General features: G+C 36.5%; 1 protein-coding gene across 3 annotated transcripts in view; it reads right to left on the bottom strand.

Annotated features, from left to right (window-relative positions):
• Positions 1 to 24,408, bottom strand: part of EYA2 (EYA transcriptional coactivator and phosphatase 2) — a 127,746-nt gene that overhangs the window by 57,714 nt on the left and 45,624 nt on the right. For all 3 annotated transcript variants that reach the window (XM_070940032.1, XM_070940034.1, XM_070940031.1), the window contains exons 2-4: positions 7,363 to 7,481; positions 2,397 to 2,445; positions 642 to 784 (exon numbers count right to left, since the gene is read on the bottom strand). In XM_070940032.1, coding sequence (XP_070796133.1) covers positions 642 to 784; positions 2,397 to 2,445; positions 7,363 to 7,471 — 301 coding nt within the window. In that variant the 5' untranslated portion in view covers positions 7,472 to 7,481. The remainder of the gene's footprint in view (positions 1 to 641; positions 785 to 2,396; positions 2,446 to 7,362; positions 7,482 to 24,408) is intronic.

The raw sequence follows: 24,408 nt of genomic DNA, 5'->3' as shown, positions 1-24,408 counted from the left end.
AGGCAGAGGCGCTAAGCAGGTACCCATACTCTGCAAATTTGCCATAAGGGAAATAGGCAGATGTAAAATATAATAGAGCTTTGGGTGGGGCATCAGAGCTGTTCCCAATTTTCTACTGGATTGGTACTAGTATTGGCAACAATATTGCATAAATAATATTTTAAGACAGATAAAATATGATCCTGGTGTCATGAATTGGTGAGCAGTTTAGCTGCTGAATCTTGCATCAACTAAAGCAGGATTTTTCAAACTGGGTTGTCTGAAATTCTAGGTCCATCAAATGAGGATTTGATGGAGAGCCATAAGAAACGAAGGGAAAAATCAAATAACTCCAATATATAAATTAGCATGCATAAATTACAACAATCACAAGTTTTGTTTTATTACCAATTTTATATCAGTCAACTAATTGTTCTGAGAACATTGTATGAAAAATCCTGAATTAAACTGTTCAGATACTCTTCTGAGATAGCTTTCTCAATAGCATACTGCAGTAAACTTTTGGTTTTCCAATTTAAGAGACATTGATGCAGTTAGACTTACAGACTTGATGCAGTTCAACAATAGATAATTGTAAATCAAATTGAAAAGCAAACAATTAAGAAAGCCGAGTTTTTCTTATTAACCAGTGCACTACTTACAATAGGAAGGAATTCCATATGGTTGCCCAGGGGGTGGATATGCAGTATAAGCAGCAGTTTGCTGGATGCCTGCACTGTACTGAGTCTGCCCATAAGTAGCCATTGTTGCAAAGGATGGAACTGTTACTATATGAGGATAATGTCTAATCAAGAAAGAAAGAAAACTATTTACATCAGTTGATCAGTTTCGGCAATGACTATGAGATGACATGAATAATTAAGGCATTTATTGGAAAGGAAAAGTAGCTTTTCCTCCCTCAAATAATTTATCTGTAAAATGGAAGCATTTATATTCTCTGTAAAAATAGCAATGGAGAGTTAAGAGGTTTTTTCCCCCCTTTAATCTAATTTTCTGTTTGGGAAAGGGTGTTATTTTAAATTCATAGTCACCTTTCCTCTGGGTAAACATTTTATGTTTGGTATTATACCAGTAATTCTATTACAACCCTGAAATTGTCAGATCCATATTTTGCACTGTAGTTTTGGGCCAATCTCAGAGGCAGCCCTATTACAATCCATTGAAGTAATTCAGATTTCAAATTTTAGAAAGTATTGTGATTGGAACATCAATCAAAACTGTCCAAAAGGCACTGTGCCATAAAGGCCATATAATAGTGATGGTTATAGGATTACCACCAAGTATAAGCAATATTTTGATTCTGTCCCACAGTGCTTTGGTATAATAGTCATTACCACAGGTGAGTAATGCCCTTCATACTCTTAATGATTTCATGCAGCAATTCCTGATCAATTTTAAACAGAAGATGAAACTGATGTATGCTAAAGTCAAAGCACATGGAGTTGCCTTCTAAAAACATCCAATTACAGAATGGAACTCCTACAGAGCAATTGTGTCATGACCTATCCAAAAAAGACAGCTGGTTCAATTATATCAAAGCTACTGAGAGGTCAAAGAAAATCAGCAAGATAACATTCCTTTACTTCTCTTGCAGAGCAGTCAACTCTGCCACAACCAGCTCTGATCCTTGACCAAAATGGATTCAGAAAAATCAGTTTCTTTCAAAGAGCATAGATTTGGTCAGTCACTAAATGCTCAAAGCTTAACACTGACTTAGGTTTGTAAACGCAGATGTCCAAATCAGTAGTGATAATACTACTGCATCCTTTAAGAAAGTTTGGACCAACCCCTCTCATAAAAATGATTAGGAGCAACAACATTTGTGTGACTAATCTATGAAACCTTGAAATGAAACTTGGGTACATTTAATTCAATAATAGAATAAATTTGCTAAATAATCTGAATTGGTTTAAACCCATGATAGACGATATTATATTTTGTACTTACATACTCTTCTACAACTTAATGCCTATTACATATGCCAGACTTCAATTCCCCCTAATTTCCAGCATACATAATCAAACTATAATGAGATTAAAAATTCTGGGGATTTTTAGCCCAACATATTGAACAATCAGCAGATAAAGGAAGACAGCCTGTCAATAAAGACAAAATGCTTCTTGTCTGATAATATTTGATGTGATATGTAGACATTACCAAAATAATAATTTGCTTTCACAATATCTCTCTCTGTGTGTGTACGCGTGTATTTATCTATGCTCATACTGATTAGCATCAATTTATCATTTCTACTCAGAATTAATCTCAGAGAAATCAGAGGAAATGTGTTAAGAAAATGTACTTCAGATCACAATGGAATATTTCTATAACTGGCTGTCAATCCCTAAAAACAAATGTTTTATTCTGACAGCAATCATTCAATATAGCTCTCTTACTTGGTAGTGTAAAGATGAAAAGAATGTCGAGGTGCAGATTTCTGGTTGCCTGTAAAACAAAATTCGCACAGTTAACGCCATCAACTGTATTAATGCCAATGAAATAATAATCTGTTCATTGCTTGCCAAGATCTTTGAATAATTGCAGTACAAGAATAATAATCACATTCATAATTGTTCGAAAGGTTATGGGTTATGTTAATATAATATATCTGGACCCAGCTAAAGAAAGTGTCAGTATTTAAATCAAAGACAATGGATAAGTGCGCTGTTCTTTGAAGGGGACATATTAATGGCAAACATTTAAGTCACTTTGATAAGTCTTTAGTAAAACGAAGAAACAAAGTCATCAGCATTCTCAAAGAGTTCTCAAAACATTGGAATTTACTTATCTCACAAGGGCTTGAAAATATCCATCTACAGTCTACAAGAGTCTAGCAGGCCAAAATTCAGAGCCATCAGCAAATACACTGAACAATTCTTAAGAAATTATTCAACATCTTTTTTTTGGCATTTCTATCTTAACCATACAGGAAACCGAACAATTTGGATATATTAAAATGGATAAGATAAAATGGACAATAGGCCATTAGTCATTTGTTTACAGTTTTATGTTGTGGCCTGCCGGCGGCCAGTGAAGCTGACAGCGGAGTCAGACAGTGAGGAGGTTGGGGAGGAACTTGGGCCAGTCCTGGGGGCTGAGGAAAGCTCGGACGAGGGCTCTGCATTGGAGACAGAGAGGGGGCCAAGGCCATCTGAAAGTTATGTGCTGCCTCCGGAGTCTCCGGAGCCTGACATCAGAGAGGCAGAAGAACAGCGGGAGCCTGTTCCCAGTGTGTGCATGCGCAGAGTTGCCAGAAGAGAACAACAATTAAGAAAACAGGGGCGACCTGGGAGTAAAGCTTGGAGATGATTAGCCCTTCCCATTCCACATAAAAGAGGAGCGAACAGGATGTGAGCTTTTGCAGGAAGCAATTAGTTCATCTGATTGGTTCAAGCTTTGAAAAGTTCTGTTTGACTCTGTGCCAAGTTTGGCCTTGCCCTGCGTTTGGCAATTAGTTCTCTGGCAGCATTCCAAGGGAGATAAGGTGGGTGTTTATAAACATTCCCCTGAAAGACAGTTTGTGAAGCTTTGCGGACTGTGAATGACAATAATTCACAGCCGTATAAATAAAAGAGGTTTTGCCAGGACTAAGATTGTGCTTTATACTTTCTCAGGAAGCCTAGGTCGGAACATTTTATTTCAAACATTAGCTAGTTCAAATTCAATTTTTCAGTTCTAATTTGAAGAGACATTATGGCCACCATGGACAAAGCACTCATATTGTACCAACATATGGTCAAGACAGTATCAAGTGACCCTTTGCCTTACCCACAATGTACTTTGTATTGATACATACAAAGAAGATTCGTCATGCATAAACCTACATTCATTTTCTGAGTACCATAGAAGAATTCACTCTTGTAGTATTACATATGAAGGCTCTTTTCTTAAATTGTCAGCAGCCAAATTAATTGCCAAAATCTAGCTGGAATGATCTAATTTCCAGCTCAGGCACAGATTGTTGTCATCTTTCTGTAAGTTTTATATATGTCATAAAGCAAGATGGGTCTCTCAGAAAGCTGTAAGTTGTTGGGAACAGCTTCAATATGTATTCACAATAGTTAAACACACTGTGTTTCAACCACTCTCAGGATAATCCCAAACATTAAAAATAGTGGGGGGGGGGGGATAAGCTGCCTTCCCCTCTCCTCTCTTGTGTTTCCCAAGTCCTCATGAGTGAAGATGTGTTGAAAATGTGTTGCTACAAATTTCTAATATGGCACAAAACAATAAGAAAACTATTTAGGCTTTTAAATCGTTGGAGGTAAGGCTTTAATATTCTCGGCCATCTCACTTCTCTATCAACAACTTTCTTTGCAAATAATTCAAATAACTGTAAATCTGTATCTAAAAAAATACAAAAATTCTGCTTTTGATTAAGGATATGATGATGATTCCTGGTTTTCTTTTCTTTTCTTTTCTTTTTGCAAGGTCAACTAGCAATCTAAATCTCAAGACTATTTTCACTGGCAAAGCACAATGTATAATTTCCATTTGCCAGTCTGATTGTGGATATTCATTCTTGAAAAATCCCTCATTGATCAATTATATGTCTTGCAATGTAAAAATAATTCTCTCAGATTATTACATGGCTTTGCTTCACTTTTCTCATGTCTTACTACCTTTCTTTTGAAGGCAGAGGATAGTTGAAATAAACTGGTGATTGTTTTGCTAAAGCAGCAAACAAAAGCGAAACATAAAGAGAACTGGATTCCTAGGTAACTTGTAACTCCACTACAGTACAGTCATGTTCTCAACTGGATTTTTAAATTGGACTGTTTACTTTCTTCAAAATGCTAATTAACTAACTAACTGATAATGGATATTCCATTTTCAGTAGCCTTCCATTTACAAGCTCCCTTTGTTTTGTGAATATTAAATTAATAAGAATGTGCTTAATATGGTAAATTAGCATTTTGACATATTTAACGCTGATATAAAGAATCTCATTAACATGGATGGTTTTCTACTTTCTCCAGATATTTCTTTTTAATTATTCCACCATTTACGATTTGTTTCTGGATCTCTGTTTTAACTATAACCAATCTCTTTCCTTCAATCCAACAGTTTTTTAAGGTTCCTTTTTGCTCTAAATTACCTTTCCCTCTCTGCCAACAAATACCTGATTTATAAGTACTGGGATGAAAGTTTGTATTCTCTCACTAGCTAATTTTGAACATATTGATGTTTCCTTTTTTTAAAAAAAGGAAACAAAATAAAAATAATTGAAAAGTTCTTTGGAATTTCAGATTTCCAAATATTATTTTAAACCTACTAATTTTTTTAAAAAAGCCACTTGCAATAGGTGCTAATTTTAGCTTACTGTTTTTTCATTTCAATATTATCTCACTGATGGTACAAATATTTTTTCTCTAAGCCACCTTTCTTTTTGATGCCGTAACAAGGTAACTCTAACTTCTATTGCATTTATAAATCCAAGGGATTGAAATAGATTGAAAAATCAATCTGGAAGCTAGATGACTAGTTCATCTGGAAATATTTACTTCTCATTTGATCCAGTGAGATTTACTCATGCAAAGCAGCAACCCATGCCATGTTGCCAGTATTAAAAGTACATCGATCTATGATCCAGGATTTCCAATTAATGGCTGAGTGGTGCACAATTATGGAAATTGAATAAGGGTACAATTGTAGTCTCATCAGGTAAAATAGCTTTGGACTTTCTTTTTTGGGAAAGGACAGGACATATTGTTGTAGAAGTCATGACAGCAATTTACAAGACAATGTCTGCTCAAAATTATTCATATTTTCAAACCTACAAGTAAGATTGTAATCCAGGGTTTCTGTCAAATATATTATGATTGCAGGATTAGACATAATTGCATGCCAAGAGTTAATCATTCTACTTAATAAGCTAGGGCTTCTGTCATCTCCCTTTCAATAGGCAGATAGCTGGACTTTTAATTCCAGCAAACAATAGCTAGAACTGTACTAGCAAAAACTAGTCCAGCCACATCATTTGCCAATAATTTAAAAAACAGATTTAACATTCCATCTTCTTTTCCTACCCCCATTATTTTTTCATACTGTCCAAGTGAAGAGAGAAAATGGGAACTCGGGTAAGTAAGGCAGATAAATTTCCATTGCCTGACCTCAAATGCCAAAAGAATGCGTCTTAATACCTGCCAAGCATGAAACTTCAGACCGCAGTTTGGAAGGAAGATTGCGTGTATGCATGTGTGTGTCTGTGAGTGTGAAAGAAAGAGAATGAAAAGTAATTATAACACTGTCAGCTTTGGATTCCTGATCTTTCAAAAAGCCACATTTGTAAGAGCAGCATCAGCACATCTTGCAATAGGCAGGAATGATTCAAAAGACCACTGTACCATCCTTTCCTCTGTCCATATCGCCTCTAAATTATGCACAACCAAAACCAGTGATATTGTATAAGATTTCATTTCCTAATGGGTTTCTATGAACGTGATGGAAGAACTGAAATCCAAACACATTCAACATTTTAGAATATTCACATGAGTGGGATATGCTGAAGCAAATTAACTGTATTTATGAATTTACCTGCAAATGTTTAACAGTCGAAGTTGATTATGTATACTCAAACGCTAAATGCAGAAACCTTCAGCAAGAGAACTGAAACTGGAGAAACTTGGAATAATGTTTAAGGCATCCTCTGAAGCTTCCCCAAATAAAAATTACGGACAATATTTAAAGCAGAGAAGACTGGAACTTAAAGTACCATTCTTTTTAGAGACTGCTGGAGCATACAAAGCCCAAGGCCAAATGCATTTTTAAAATCTGCTACTTTTCTAACGTCAGATAATAACTAAAATAACCTTTGAGCTAATGTTGACATTAGAAATGCAAAGCAATACTACGAGAGGCTTTCAATTACTCATAGCAGGCATATTAAATCTCATTATTTGTACATTTAAATAAAAATCTTTCCTCAGATATTTTCTACTTTGTCCTTTAACTATCCTAAAATCAACAAGCAAACAAAAGACAAACTTGAACTCCTCTTTGATCTCAAGCTAGTACCATCAATTCTGACCAGCTATATCTCTGCTTTATCTAGAGTTTCTTACCCAATGGTCTATAAATTAGAAAAGCTGAAATGCTTTTGGGGTGAGTAGGAGCTGGACTTAGAATAATGATGATCTTCCATGCAATCAAAAAGTAGAGCATCTTCTATATACGTTCTTCATCCAGAAAAGAACCACAACTAGGAAAAATCCACAGAAATGGTAAATCTGGTTTTCTTCCCATTTCAAAGAAAAAGATTGATACAAACCTAGGCCATATGCTTGTTCATTTTGCTTTTTACAACTCTATCTACGGACTCACAGTTAGGCATCTGAAGTTGAAGCAGAATTGTCAACTTACCTTCTATGTCATCTGGAACCGTAGCATAAGTGTTCGAAAGGTTAAGCTTCAGAATGTCAGGATATTCTTTATTTACAGTCAAGCTGGGTGGTGTCACTAGATCTAGCATTTCCTTATACCTGGAGGAAAGCAAAGGGGGGGGGAACCCAGATAATTTATTCATTAATTATGCACGCTTGCTAATGACTCCACTTTTTTCCCTAGGAATACAAATATTAAAGCTGATTACTTAAACCCAGCCTTCATATAAATTCTACATAAACAACATTCACGAAAAAAAAGTTTTCGTCAAAGGGAAAATGCTGAATTAAAAATCAAGCACTGACTTTCCTCGGAGATTACAACTATAGTTGATTAAATATTTTCCTGTACATCCTGAATTTTGCCATCAGATGATTACATTTATGTATTGCTTAAATGCCACAAGGAGCAAGGCACGAATTCTAGTATTACCATTACTTTCCAATGCATATGATTTTATCTAGAGAAGACTGCAAGTTACTACATGGTTTTAAACAGGAAAGCTCTTAACAGCATTGCTCTTATGGAAGATTTAAAGAGAGGACACCGTTAAATGGGAAAAATCCAGGTTAACATGCCCAGTCAATTTATTACTGAAATGAATAAGATTTAAGCAGGCTTCATTTTTTGTAGAATTTGGTTTAAACAAATGGACCAGTGTTTCTCAACCCTGACAACTTTAGGATGGGTGGACTTTACTACTTGCTGGGGAATTCTGGACTTGAAGTCCACTCATCTTAAAGTTTCCAAGGTTGAGAAATATTGTACTAGACTCTCCCTTAAAAAAATCTTTCTGTGATCAGGATATTCAATGTCAAGCCAATTAGACACCATTTCTAATGTTACTTGGTTGGCTTTCATCACATTTTTCTCCAATAATTAGCAAATACACAACATGCAGCATTTTCAGAGATGGATCTGAACAAATTCCCATGCTAGCTAACACTGTAAGTAATTATGTTTTGCAAATTTGGAGACGCTGCTGAAATATTTAGTAACATCAAAGTATTCCTGGCTAATCGGAAAATAGCCAAAGCAGGTACAGAAGTTGTTGAACTTCCTTAAAGGACATACCAATAAGTTACAAAATCTCCCAGGAAGTAACATTGGAAACCACTTTTACAATTTTATCAAGAAAGGTACAAGGAAGCCATGGCAATGTAATCACCAGTAGTCAAGCTTTTTACCCTTTATGAATCTACATTTGACAGTCATTTTAATTACTGAATTAGTCTATTCATCTATTGTTGCCTAGTTACTATCCAAGCTACTCTAATTGCAGTCAGTATTAGAGAAAGAGAAGGGTTCTTTAAATATAATCCATCAACTTCCCCCATATCTTAACAAATTATGCCTCCTTATCATAACATTCATAATTTTCTTACAAGGAGGACAAGCAGATTTTAAAGGTTTTTTTTCTTCCATTGAATTGTGTCTAATTCTCAGAGAGTGCCTGAACAACTCCCTGCAGTTTTCTTAGCAAGGTTTTTTTTTTTCAGAAGTGGCTTGCCATTGCCTCTTTCCTAGGACTGAGTGAAAGTGGCTGGCCCAAGGTCATTCAGATGGCTTTGTGCCTAAGGCGGAACTAGAACTCACACTTCCAATTTTCTAGTCTGATGCTTTAACCACTAGACCAAACTGGCTCTTAGATCCTAAAAAATACATATTGATATTTACTGCTTGAGTTTTTCAAATATCTCAGGTTTTGCTGATTATTCAAGTTTTTTAAAACTCTGATACTGTAGTTCTAAAGCAGGACTGTCAAACTCATGGCCCACAGGCCGGATGCGTCACGTGCTAGCTACGCCCACACCCATTTTAGCAAAGGGGAAAAAAGTCACGATACATCACGTGACGACAACGTGACAACGCGAGTTTGACACCCCTGTTCTAAAGGATGCATAGTTCCTCAGAAATCTGATTAGCACCTCTGATATTAAATAAGAAACAAAGGAATTACTGAGAACAACATGTTTCCAACAAAGTCATTTGAAAAAAAAAATCAACTCAGGTTTGAGCACTGAAGATGCTTATACAGTTGTAGAAAATCAGTATGCATTCCTCCCTTTTACCATCCACATAACTGAACATCAAGGAAGTCACTCATGCGAAGACCAAATTATACAGAACAAAATCTCTACAGACAACAGCATACTGCTAAAGTAATTAAGGTGTTAGCTGCATCCCACTCAGGTCTCTCTCTGCAGAATAAAGGACCAATATGGCATAGCAGACAGAGAACAAGACGTTGGTCATATCATATGATGGGGACAAATGTGATGGTTTTTCCTCTCATCTTGCAGCATTATACTTCACACTGAAATTGCATTGGCCTTTTCTAGTATGAGAGACAAATTAATCATTTCTTACTTATCCAGTTTTATTCTCTTTATACTGCTGAGATAAATTTATGATGAAAAGGAAGGAGAGCTATATATATTACCGTTAGTCTGAGAATCTTAGTCTCTCCAGACTCTCAAATCTCAAAAAAATTTACTGCATATTCTATTAACTACCTACTCAACCACAATGAAAAGCATCACTCTGCATGTTCGAAGAGGTATTTTGTGTTTTTTAAAAGAGATCCAAAGTTCAACACAAGCGTACATGAGTAGCTTCAGATGAAGGAACTCTCTATTTCTTAACTAGACTCCTGCAGCAATTCTGCCCCATCGCAAAATTAATGCATTTTTGGTGGATCTCTTTATTTTTGCATTGTTGGTTTCACAAGTCTTCTCTGCAGTCATACAGAGACACCCAATTCGAGCAGTACAGGAAAATATGTATTCCCCCTCCCCTCCCGCCATATCCCATCCCATCTAATGTTCTGTTTTACAGCTGTACAGAGCAGATTGCACCATTTGTTAGACCTGTCGTCACTCTAGATCCCCTGGGGCTGCAACATTAAGGCAAAAGCATGACTGTGCTTTTAGAAGAGTACTCCCCAGCAGTGCAAGGGAGCAGAACTTGGGAGCTGACAGCTGGGAAGTGGGAACGGGAGGAGAGCAACTTCAAAAGGATCCTACTGCTGCTAATGGATTAAAAGCATATGGAAGGTTCCAAGTAGGGCCTGAACCAGCTCACCTTTTGATTTACCCTTGTGGGCCTTTGTTCAGCTACCTAAGCTGCAGATGACTACCTAGGCTCTGAGATAAAGATACAGCATTCAACAGTCGAAAGGTAACAGATGGTATGGCAATGACCATAGGGAATGACGAGGGGGAGAGCAAGTTACTGAGGTTAAAGTCACTGACTTAAGGGATGCAGAATATGAGAGTGGCTCACCTAACCTATAGAAGGAAGCCTCTGCTTTCTAATATATGTAACAGGAGAAGTTGTTGTTTTTTCTGTAGCATGTGGCTTCATCTGTAATGGACACAGTACGACAGTTTGCCCAGGGGTGGGTTCTATTTACTTTTACTACCGGTTTGCAACAGGAGCTCAATTCGCTTGCGCGCATGCACTTCTGCGCATGCACAGATCACCCATGATGACATCATGGCGGGAGGGCGGAGCCTCCCACCGGGTTTACTATCGGTTTTATAGAACTGGACCAAACCTGGGGCAGCCCACCACTGCGTTTGCCATGAAAGCAGGTTTAATATTCCTGCCTCAATAGATGCAGTCAGGAAACCAGCCTTGGAGACACTCTGCCAGCAAAGCTAATATTGAACTAGAAGGATCGATGGTCTGGCTTGGTAAATGGCAACTCCCTAAACTGTGATAATGTTAATTATGTCAGAACTTGTGAAAGCCCGCCATTAAGACATTTTCATTTAGTGGAAAACAAAGTTAACTTCTTTGTCTGTTCTTGCATCTCATGCTTATGACTGGTCAAGTGTCTGTTTACAAGAAAAGAGGAGAACTGAATTTTGGATTGCAGGATGGAAAGCGGCTCTTAATCCCACCCTTCCTCACTCTGCTGCCCTTCCCCTTCACAAAAGCTCCTGCTTATGTTCAGAAATATAGATTTTGAAGGTAATGGCAATGCTTCCAAGTTTTCAAAGAAGAATTTAACATAATCAACAACTTACCCTACATAAAAATAATCTCCAATGCATTCATCACTTGCAGCCTATAATTGTACAAAACTCCAAATGGATTACAGTTCTATCTGCATCCACTGAATCTACAGGCATATAATGTAATTAAAGTCACTAAGTAGCAATGTAATTCAAGAAAGGAGTATTAAAATGCCCCCAGAGTCTATCTCCAATTATGTTTTTTGATTGGTACTTAATCAGGCATGCTGTCATGTGTGTTGAGAGCACAACTGTCTATAAGTGCCCTGAAATCAGATTCTAATTTTTTTTTTTTAAATTTGATTTATATGCCGCCCTTCTCCGGAGACTCAGGGCGGCTTACAATGCATTAAGCAATAGCCTTCATACTGTTGTATATTTATAAAAAGTCAGCTTATTGCCCCCACAAACTGGGTCCTCATTTTACCTACCTTAGAAAGGATGGAAGGCTGAGTCAACCTTGAGCTTGGTTTAAAAAAAATTCAGTTTTAAAAATTTAAAACTGATAGATCTGGTATTACAATTTTCCCCAACTTTACTGGGAATTATGGGGACAAATGTCCAACATATATGCGAGGCACCAGAATAGAGAAAGTTGCATTAGCAGAACCTAACACAATTACAGTAAACACTGCAATGGAGTAAAGTGACTCAAAATATGAACCTTCATGATTTAAGTTGCTGTGAAAATTAACAATGAACAGTTACATAAAATGTAAAGTGGTAGATATGAGTATATCCCTTTGCGAACAATTATGTTTGTAGTTAATTGAATTCAGATGCACTCTGCTATCTAGTTTCATTTAGATTCATTAAGCTACATAATTTATATGCAAGTACAAAATAATTAGCCTTTGGCTTTAGAATACTGCCTAGAAATAACCTGTTCCCAGGTCACACAGAGTCAACAACGGAACTGGAAATTAAACTCCAAAGCCCCTAACTTTGTGTTTTCCCAAACATTATTTCTTTAGATACTACAAAACTTTGTGAGATTAGTAAATATATTGTGATACCATTATTAAAGGTTGGCCTATGTTATTTTCCAAGAAAAGTAATGTATATATAATACATACATACATATAATCTTGTGTTTATATACAGAAGGGTACAACTTGTTAAAAAGGTACAGAAAGAAAACAGAAAGAATTTATACTGTATGTTAAAAATTGATCTCCGCTCAAAGATACTAATGAATGAACCAAAAGCATCTATTCAGGGTTAAGGGGAAGTCAGTGATGTAGCATCATAGTAGCATCATAATATCATGACACAAGCCCTGCCTCTTTTCTATGTGTGTTGTAACATTATACACATTTCTAAAAGGGAGGACTTGCACATGTGCTGATAAAAACAGTGAGAGCCGGTAGATAGGGCAGGAATGAACTTTACAACACTAATAGACCCAGTGGTGGGTTTCAATTTTTTTTACTACCGGTTCTGTGGGTGTGGCTTGGTGGGCGTGGCATGGCTTGATGGGCATGGCTTGGTGGGCGTGGCAGGGGAAGGTTACTGCAAAATCCCCATTTCCTCCCGATCAGCTGGGACTTGAGAGGCGGGCGTGGCATGGCTTGATGGGCATGGCTTGGTGGGCGTGGCAGGGGAAGGTTACTGCAAAATCCCCATTTCCTCCCGATCAGCTGGGACTTGGGAGGCAGAGAATAGATGGGGGCGGGGCCAGTCAGAATTTTTACTACTGGTTCTCCGAACTACTCAAAATTTCCACTACCGGTTCTCCAGAACGGGTCAGAACCTGCTGAAACCCACCTCTGTATAGACCACATCACAATGAAATATTCTAGATTTTTTGTGCTATCTCCTGAGTTGGTGAAAGATGCAAGTGAATCAGTTGTCTTTGACGTAATAGTAATCAACAGGGAAGATTTAGCGACTAAAGTAAAAAGTACTGCACCAAAAATATTGGGTGAAGTGACCTTATAATGTTATAGTTCTTAAGCAAAGTAAAACAGAACATAGTAAAAAAACACAAATTCAGAGTAATGATGGGTACGTTCCCAGAGCAGGAGAAGTTAATATAAAAAGTAGATCAAGATGGGCTCTCTTAAGAAAGAGATGTTAAAAGCAGTATTGAAAAATGAAGAACTATGAAAAACCTGGAAGAAGGACAGATGAAGGAAATGGGAAGAGGTCACAAAAGAAAAGTACAACTAGGTAACCCAGGAACGTTGAGATGGTACTGAGCATCCAAACTCAGAATAAGCTGAGGTTAACCAAATATACCAAGAGTAACAAAAAGGATAGATATGTTCAAAATGAAAGAACAATGAAAGCAGCAAAATATTAACAGGTAACAAAAGAGAAAAAATTTCTCAACTACTACTTTTGGTCGGTCTTTTCTAACAAAATCTTATGTGATCGTATGAATTGTACCTTAAGATACTGAAGAAATTAGTTGGTGGTCTGGCTGTATTACCCTTGAGAAATCCTGAAGAAGTACTTGATTACTGAAGGACAGCAAATATTGTCCATATCTTAAGAAAGAGGGGCCAAATTATAAACCATTTTGATATCAATATTCAGACAACCTACAGAATGATAAATATCTGGGATAATTCAAGGGAAAATCATAAAGATCTGTAAGCATCTTGAAAATAGTACACTAATTACCAGGTTAGCAATTTTTCAAGAACAAATCCTGCCAAGTAAGGTATCTTTACTTTGGCAAAACATTTATCAAAGTAGCTCAAGGAATGCTGATTAGCAAATTAACTAAGTGTGGGCTTGATGGCATGACAATTAAAGAGATATATTATAACTGACTAAGAGGGCCATCTATGATTTCTCATCAAATTGCAAAAAAACATCAATGATATGCCACAATGATCAGCCCTCAGTCTTCTATTAATGATTGGATGAAGAGGTGGAGAGAATTTGCAAATATCAGATTTGCAAATAGCATAATATTTCCGTTTTATAGGCAACACTCTAGAACAGGGGTGTCAAACTAGATTTCATTGAGGGTCACATCAGGGTTGTGTTCGACCTCGGGGGTCCAGGGTGGGTGTGGCCAGGGTGGGCATGGCCAGCTCGATGTCACTCATGTTGGGGGCACCTGTGGTGGCCTGAGCGTTCTGCCAGAGAAAACAGACTCCTGAGCTACCTTTTCTGCTGCGATGGCCTCCTGCAATCTTCTGCCAATGAAAAAAGAGCTCTGGAGGGCCACCCGCAGCCCTCACGAGCTACATTTTTGGCTGTGATGGCCTCCTGCAACCTTCTGCCAGAGAAAATGGAGCTCGGGAGGGCTCCATTTTCACTGGCAGAGGAACCGCGGGCCAATCCTTCACTGTTTCCAGGGCAGCTCCACAGGCCAGATCTAAGCATCCCGTGGGCTGGATCCAGCCTCCGGGCCTTGAGTTTGACACTCCTGCTCTAGAAGAACAAAAAAATATCTTGGTACTGTAGTCAGAAGAATGGGCTGAAAATAACAAAAGGAAATTTAACTGATACAAGTCTCAGATTCTTTATTTAAGAAACACAAATCAAATGCTGAGATATGCGATGAGGAATGCTTGGCTTGGTAAGAGTCTTTGCAAAAAAAAAAAAAAAAATTCTTGGAATAGTAGTTGATTACAAACTGAATATGAGCCAGCAGAGAGATGTGGCTGCAAAAAAATAACATATGAATTTTTAGGCTGTATCATAAGAAGTATAATTTCCAAAACATGGGAAATAAATTGGTTTGCTTGATTCTGCTTTGGTCAGATGCCACTTCAATTATTGTGTCCAATCCTGGGTGTCCCATTTTAAGGTTTCAGACAAATAGCAATAGCACTTAGACTTATATACTGCTTCACAGTGCTTTTACAGTCCTCTCTAAGTGGTTTACAGAATCAGCATATTTCCCCCAACAATATGGGTCCTCATTTTATCCACCTCGGAAAGATGGAAGGCTGAGTCAACCTTGAGCCTGGTGAGATTCGATCTGCCAAATTGCAGTCAGCAGAAGTAGCCTGCAGTACTGCACTCTAACCACTACGCCACCGTGGCTCATAGGAAAAGGTTCAGGATGGGCAACTGAGACCTATGAAGAGAAACTGAAGAACCTGGGTATGTCTGGTTTTGTGAAGCACAGACTAAGGTAAAAATGATAGCATTCTTCAAATTCTTTAAAGGATGTTGCATAGAAGAAAGGAGGAACCCAGAATAATATATTTACGCAAATTTTTATTAGATATCAAAAAAACTTCCTAACAGAGAGAGCAGTTTGGCAGTAGAAACTATTTCCAGGGAGGTGATGCTCTGTTCTTTGGCTGTAGAAACTCAAAGCCATCTCTCTTAAAATCCTTACACTGAGTTGAACTTGATGGCATAAATAGTCCCTTCCAACTCTGTTTCTGTGATTTTTAGGAATTTCCGGTTGAGTACCACATATTTTAATCATGGGAGGGTACAGTCATGGAGAAAGCCTAACCCAAGTTTGCCTTCAATTCAGAAAATTCACAGAAAATTCTACTTCTCCCCAAAATCCCTCTGAATGGCTCCAGCAAAAAGAACCTTCTAACTCCCTAATTATTTTTCCATCATTACAAAATGCTAAAGCTGCTAGTTTGATAAAACTACAGCTTGGTTCACAGATTACAATAAACCATAATGTGGTTTGTTTAGTTCTAGTTAGCATATTATATGAATTAACCTTGGTAAATCATGGGTTGTAGCTTAATGTGCTACATGATCTCTGATAATTGAAATTAATTCAGTAAATCATAGTTTATTAGTATTGATTAATTATGTGCTATCAGGGCACTGTTGATTCTTAGCAACCACATATTAATATACAAAGTACAAATGGAACTACAGTATTCTACTTAATAACATTAGGGAACATTTTTAACTAACTTAGCAAAATAAATGTTAAACAACCAAACCTCACATATACACTCCTCTACACACTTTTCGTTTAAGCCTCTTCATAAAGGGCAAAGTAGCTACTTTGAAATAATAGAAAATACTTATAGCTTGGGTTTTAGATTTTGGCAGTGGTTTGGTCTCCAAGCTTGTTTCAATTTAGTTTCTGAACATTTTGTTACGAGACTAGGTAACATCAGTTACATATTTTAGCTAAAGTTAGCTACAGTTAGCTATCATCTTTTAGCTAAAGATGAATAGGACAAGAAAATTCTGCTGATAATGTTACCTAGTCTGGTAACAAAACTGTCAGATGTAAATGCCTTATTCTCTAATGTGTAAATAATGTATATATGGAACATCAGGGGTTAACTTATTCTTTGGACTTTAATGTATTCATAATTTACCACTCCCATTCCTGGCTCCACCCCTTGTATATAAAAGGAGCCATCCTCCCCATTTTCCTTGCTTCTATCTTGAATATTCAGCGAATATAGAATGCCTATTATGATTAAAGAGAGATATATTTAAATCTCTAACTTCTATTATCTTTATTGAGTCTGATCCTAAAAATATTGCAACAAGCTGGTAGCAGAGGATGGTTAATTGACTCAATAAGTAATTAAAAATGTCCAAGAAAGATAGGCCCAACACCAGGGCCTACAGCAAAGAAATAGAAACTGATCAAGAGATGATCAACGAATCCACTAATGCGATTTCGAGAGAATCCGAAGAATACACCACTGAAGAAGAAGAACTGATGAGTGAAAACAACGACCAGGAAGAAATTGAGATAGAAAATAACGAACTCAGGTCAGAGATATTAAAGATACTAAAAAGCCAAAAGAATGATGAAAGCCTCATCGCGGACCTCCAGGAGATGCTGAGGAACAGCGGAGCAGCGAGAGAGAAAAACGTCATTAAAGAAAAACCCAAAGATCAAAAAACTGTGAGTGAAATGACTACTGAGAAAATAGTTGTAAAAAAGAAAAGATGTGACCTCGCGCGAAATTTTGAACGGCAGCCATCTTGGTTTCAACGAACTTCAAAAGAGAGTGAAGCAGAGCCAATCAAAACGCTCAGTTCAAAATTTCTGGCGCGAAAAACGCTATCAGACGAAGAAAGTGAAAAAGAAGTCTCAAACTCTTCAGATGAACCAAAATCAGAAAGTGAAGACGATTTAACAAAGTCTCGAGTAAAGTCAGCAATGAAAACGCTTTTTGCTGCTTTTGGGCCAAGATTGAAAATCTCAAAGACATCAACGAAGAAGCAAGAAATCAAACCGACAACTCAAGACCTGCACGCTCCCATCCTGACTTCGAAAACGACGACACCCGAGCCCAGAGAGCCATGCCGATTCCGTCCTACACCGCAGACAGAATCGAGTGCCAGCGCACACAAGAGAAAGAGAAGAACCGTCGCCATCACCAAAGCCCCAAAAACCGAGCCAGAGACCGACTCATCTGAAGAGGAGCGGATCGAGAGAGCTGAAATGGAGAGAACCTTCCACAACGGCGCCAAAGAAGAAATGAGCAACGCGCATGTGCAAAACTACGTAGACGGCCCCGAAAGACTTGAACTGGCCAGAGAACCGCGCAGACTCGTTACAAGCATCCCAATGCCGTTCTGTAATTTCCTGCACTTGAGAGACCACGGACTGCCTCAGGTTGTAAGTAATGGACAAAATAATGTGGGGAACTTACCCAGTGACTTCCCAAAACTTAGAGTTGATGGCATTAATTTACAAGAGTGGTACCAACAGCTTCAGGTTATTTTTATGAAAGAAAATTTACTATTCTTTATAACTAGTCCTCCAAGAAGACCTTGGACTTTAAAAATAGACTGTTTACATCATAGAGCATTTTTCATAATAATTTCTAGCGTGTCTCCTGCAATGTATCATAGCATCAAACCAAACCTAACTGTATCAGAAATAATTCAATGCATGTTTAATCTATTTCACAGCGATAGTGTAGCCACAACCACAAGAATGTCTAAGGATTTCTTTTCTTCTAGAGTGAAACCAGGGGTTTCTATAAGTGAACATTTGATAAATCTAAACAAAATAAGAGCTGAGCTGCAATTGAGGGGGGAAGTGATTTCAGATCAAACTATGAAAAGTGTTATTATCAATTCACTTGATCCATCATGGGATAGCTTTATGTCACACTTAGATACCATTAATTTGGGATATTTATCAATAGAAAGTCTATCTAACAAATTGATAGCAGAAGACAATTCAAGAAAAAATCGTTCCAGTAACCAAACAGAACACAAATCTTTTAGGAAAGTAGTCTTTCAAGATAAATATAATGAGGCCTTTAGATGCCACAATTGTGGATCCAGGGAACACAGTAGAAGAGACTGTCCCAAAGTCCCAAGGGAGAGACATAGGCCAGAATATAGGAGCAAATACAATTACAGACAATCTTCCACAGATAGACACAAATATAGAAGTCCACCAAACTACAGAGAAAGTAGAGGGGGTAGAGAAAATTCAAAAGAGAGAAAATCTGGGTCACTAAATGGGCTAAATAAACAAGACAGCACCAAAACACAACAAGATGAGAACAATAATTGGCTTATTGATTCTGGTGCAACAAATCACACCACTAACAACAAAAGTATATTATCTTCATTTACAGAAGATAAGTTTGTGATAAAGGTAGCTAATCAAGAAAAGGTTCAAGTATTAGGCAGAGGAAATGTGACCTTGCCTGGTTTAGGGAAAATAGAGGGGGTATTATTAATCCCAGAAATACCTCACAACATATTAAGTGCTATAAAACTAAGCAGAGAATCTGACATCAATATAGTTTTCTCAAAGGGGAAAGCAACTATAGAAAAGAACAAAACAAATGTAGGCACTGTGATGATAAAAGGGGGTCTACCCTATCTGATAACCAAAGAAAGATGGTTACATAACATTGATTCAAATATGAAAGATTGTATTGAAGCAGATGATGAAAATGTCAGTAACAGTGACAATGATGAATGTAAAATAACTCATGATAACAAAAATACACACAATGAGAAGAAACCAAAAATAGGTAAACCAATTCATGATGAGTGTGCTCACATCTTACATAGGAAGTTAGGACATGCAAGCTTTCCTGTAGTACAAAAAATGACTGAACACGCAGAAGGTGTAAAAATAAAAAATTGTGAAAATTATTTAGAATGCTCAGTATGTAAATCCACCAAACTAAAAACCAGTCCCAGACCAAAAAAATCTAACAGATCAACTAACAATATTTTTGATTTGGTACATATGGACTTAGTTGGTCCATTAACTCCATCAATTACCTATAGAAAACGTTACTTCCTAACAATAGTGGATGATTACAGTCGCTATGGTTTTGTTTACACATTAAAGCACAAGAATGAAACCTTTCAGAAATTTAAGGAATTCTACAAACGCATAGAAACACAACATAATATCAGAATAAAACAAATTATGACAGATAGGGGATGTGAATTCATGTCTAAAGAATTCTCCCAATGGTTAAAGGATAGAGGGATGCTACATTTCACGTCCAATCCATTTTCTGCATTTCAAAATGGGATTGCAGAGAGAAAGAACTCCACACTACAAACCATGATAAGATGCACATTAGAGGATGCTGGTTTAGGCAAACAATTTTGGTCAGAAGCCTTACATTATTCAAATTACACTCAAAATAGAACATGGTCCAGTATTGTGAATAAGACACCATATGAAGTGATGTACAATAGAAAACCTAAATTAGCACACATGCACATATTTGGAGTTACTGCAGACGTGCACATACCTAAACAATTAAGGAGAAAGGGAGAAAACGTATCCAGGAGATTAAGATTCATGGGATACGAAACTGGAACCAAAGGGTACAGATTCATCGATAATAATAACAAATTTATAGTATCCAGAACAGCTGTGTTTCATGAGCAGGCCAATTGGTCTAAGTTGCACCTTAATGAAATTTTTCCTAATAAAAGCAAAGATAATATATCTTACGAGGAAGGAACAACAGAAAATCAAAATATTAACAAAAGTAAGAACAAAACCAAAACTTGGACAAATAGTCAGCATAAAATAAAGACAGACACATTAACAAAAAAGGAAGCCAGATATTTGCATGACAACCATAGCAAACCTGAAAGAAATATTAGAAATAATAGAAACCAAATACCAAATAAATACAAAGATTATATTATGCATATGGATGGAGAACAAATAACACCTAATACATATGAGGAAGTATTGAAACTTCCCCGTGAAGAAAGAGAAAAATGGGAACTAGCTATGGAAAAAGAAATGAAAAGTTTACAAGGATTAAATGTATTCACACCTGCGATCGCACCTAAGGATAAAACAATTATAGGTACCAGGTGGATTTATAAAATTAAGAATTTAGAAGGAGGTAATACCTTATACAAGGCCAGACTAGTTGCACAAGGTTATGCACAAAAATATCCAGAAGACTATACTGACACATATTCACCCACAGTGAGAACAGAGAGTGTCAAAACAGCTCTTGTAGTAGCATCTGCACTCAATCTAGACGTGTTTCAATATGACATACAGACTGCATACTTACATGCGAAATTAGATAAGGAAATATATGTAAGAGCACCACACAGTCAATACACTAATAAGAACGAAATTTGGTTATTAAATAAGAGTCTGTACGGATTGAAGCAATCTGGCAAAAGATGGTACGATTGTTTGGTAAAAGTACTAAAGACCATGGATTTCAACGCCACCACTGCTGATAACTGTTTCTTTGTAAAAAAGAGTAATGATCATATTGAATTTGTATTAATTTATGTGGATGATATTTTATATATTGGAAAGCATAAAGAGAGCAGGGAAATCTTTGTAAATAAGTTAAACGAACACTTCTCATTGAAATCACTAGGTAGAGTGAATAAATACCTTGGTGTACAAATTAACAAAACAAAAGGGGGATTCAAACTTACTCAGAAAGATAAAATCATTGAACTCCTAAACAAATGTAACTTAAATAATGCCAAAACATGTGACACACCTATGCAAACTGATTTTCTTAGAAACAATGATGAATCTTCCCCTGAGTTTAAAGACAACACATTTTACAGATCAGTTATAGGTTCACTCCTTTATATATCTAATTGGACTAGGCCAGATATTGCATTACCTCTCAATTTATTGTCAAGATATGTTAGCAAACCAACCTTGTATCATTGGGAAGCTGTCAAAAGAATTTTAAGATATCTAAAAAGTACATTAGATTTTTGTTTAATATTGGAACCCAATAATGACAAAGAACCAAAAATTACTTGTTATGCTGATGCAGATTGGGCTGGTGATACATCATGCAGAAAGAGTACCTCTGGTTATGTTTTTCTATTGAACGATTGTCCAGTTTACTGGTATACTGGTAAACAAGAACTGGTAGCCACTTCTACCACAGAAGCGGAATATGTTTGCTTGTCTAAAGCTGCAAATAACCTTGTATGGTTCAATGATTTGATCACAGATGTTTGGAAGGAACCTACTTTACCATTTATTATGCATGAAGACAATAAAGCGGCCATTGAAATATCTAGATCCGATGCAATTGGACAAAGGTCCAGGCATATTGATATAAAATTTAAGCACGTGAGACAACTATCTCAAGACGGATTCATCAAAGCAATACATTGTGATACTTCTGAACAATTAGCTGACATATTAACAAAACCCTTACCTTCTAAACAACACAAATATTTAACTTCTAAATTATATGTATTATATTGTCCTGAATCTGAATGTAACTGGTGTTGTATAACGAACCGGCATTTAGAGGGGGATTTGTCAGATGTAAATGCCTTATTCTCTAATGTGTAAATAATGTATATATGGAACATCAGGGGTTAACTTATTCTTTGGACTTTAATGTATTCATAATTTACCACTCCCATTCCTGGCTCCACCCCTTGTATATAAAAGGAGCCATCCTCCCCATTTTCCTTGCTTCTATCTTGAATATTCAGCGAATATAGAATGCCTATTATGATTAAAGAGAGATATATTTAAATCTCTAACTTCTATTATCTTTATTGAGTCTGATCCTAAAAATATTGCAACAAAAACGTTCAGAAACTAAATTGAAACAAGCTTGGAGAGCAAACCACTGCCAAAGTAGCTACTGCTAGAATAAAAATATGGAATAGGCTCAGTCTTGCTTTTTAGAGAAAAAGAGGCCAGATTCAACATTTGAGTAGCTTCTGATTAAGTTTTGGATATCAAATATCCTATATACTATATTTCTTTGCCAAAATAGTTTAAGAGTTTTACTCCAAAATTCCAAATCTTAAGATTTCAGCCCCAAAATAATGGCTTGCATGTTATAGGCAACTTTCTCGCAGTCTGCTGCACATCAGAAGGCCCAGAATGACCAAGAGTTTGAAGAAGCTGGTGAGATAGATCAATCAATCAATCAATCAATCAATCAATCAATCAATATCAATCAATCCCACTGATTTCACTAGGACTTACTTCATATATGAATGATTGGGCAGTAGGTTTTCTATAACTAGATGACACACTAGTAATTTGATTGGTTCAGTATTTTTGTTTTAAAAAAAATAACGGTCTTGCCCTGTAATCCTAAATGCAGCCTGTTTCTAATCACTGATCTTATTAGTTACACCCTCTGTAATCCAAACAGGCTGAGTAGCAGAGAGTTACATAGAGGGTAACTATTGCCTTTTGCTAAAATAATGTGGGTTCTAAACAATCATTTACCAGAACTGATTCAGATATATTTATTGGAGAATGTTATTTTAAATAGGCCACTAAGCAATTTAAAAGAGGAAAAGGGATAATCAATTTTGAAGCTTAAAATATATTTCTTATGCATTCATCGAATTCTTTCACACACAAAAAATCCGAAAACAAAAATACAGTGGACAGAATAATTCTTACAAGTAAATAGCAACAGACCACAACAAACTGAACATGAGTCGGCAGTAAAATATATCAGTTAAAAAGGTTTATACTTCTTGTTGTTCTTAGCTTTATACTTCTTGTTGTTAGCGGCGAAGTCGTGTCCGACCTATCGCGACCCCATGGACAATGTTCCTCCAGGCCTTCCTGTCCTCTACCATCCCCTCGAGTCCATTTAAGCTCACACCTACTGCTTCAGTGACTCCATCCAGCCACCTCGTTCTCTGCTGTCCCCTTCTTCTTTTGCCCTCAATTGTTTCCAGCATTAGGGTATTCTTCATGACTCCAGTAGCTTTCAAGGTTCTTGTCGTGAGAATGAGAGGTAATCCCATCTATGCTATCTTAAATATATAATGGTATCAGTCTATGATTTTAAATTTTTTACAAGTAGTTTGTGGTACAGTACCAAAATATAAATAAAATCTTTTTTCAAGCTCTAAAATCTCACAAAATTTTGCACCCTTGCAAGAGTCTGGCTAATTAAAAACTAATTAAAATTAATTTTTAAATTAAAAGATTAAATTGTATTTTTAAAAATAATTAACTAGTGGTTCTGAGTGGGAACATTCATATTTATATTTGATTTCTGAGTGGTATAATTATGTTTTCTTTGCATATTGCTATACATTGACTAGAGTCCTCCAGAATAGGAATGTATTATGGAATAAACAAACAAACAAATAAATAAAATCTTAGGGTCATCTGGAATTACATTGCATTTAATGTAAATGTCATTTGGAAGAGTTATACATATCTGTGAATACTGCATTAATAACATCTGACTTATACAGTATTCAACATCTTTTAATTGATAATATAATGCTCACCGTGAGGGAGAAGTGACATTTAAATTCATGAGAATAAACTAATGCCCAAATCTAGATGCGCTCTCTATACTCTTTTAACTAATAGAAACTAGGAAGCCAACTTCAAATTTTAATTTCAGGCTCCAGTTTATTTAGGGACTGACAAATGAGGAGCCTAAAATTTGAAGTTATCAAAAATTAAATTAAGGCAGAAGGTTGTATCTAGATGTCATGGTATGACTTTATTTGGCCCTGATGAAATCTTTAAAAAACTAATTTGGTTATTTCAGTTTAAGAAAGGTAGAACTGAACTTGAATATATCCAAAGATCTGCAAGAAATTTAACATGAAATCCACAGAACGAGGTACACAAGGAAAA

Source organism: Pituophis catenifer, unplaced genomic scaffold (genome assembly GCF_029215685.1).
Source record: "Pituophis catenifer annectens isolate HBS135680 unplaced genomic scaffold, rPitCat1.0.hap2 SCAF_3, whole genome shotgun sequence".
NCBI classification, from domain to species: domain Eukaryota; kingdom Metazoa; phylum Chordata; class Lepidosauria; order Squamata; family Colubridae; genus Pituophis; species Pituophis catenifer.
Note: the sequence above shows the minus strand (reverse complement) of the source record. Positions and strands in the feature narration are given on the sequence as shown.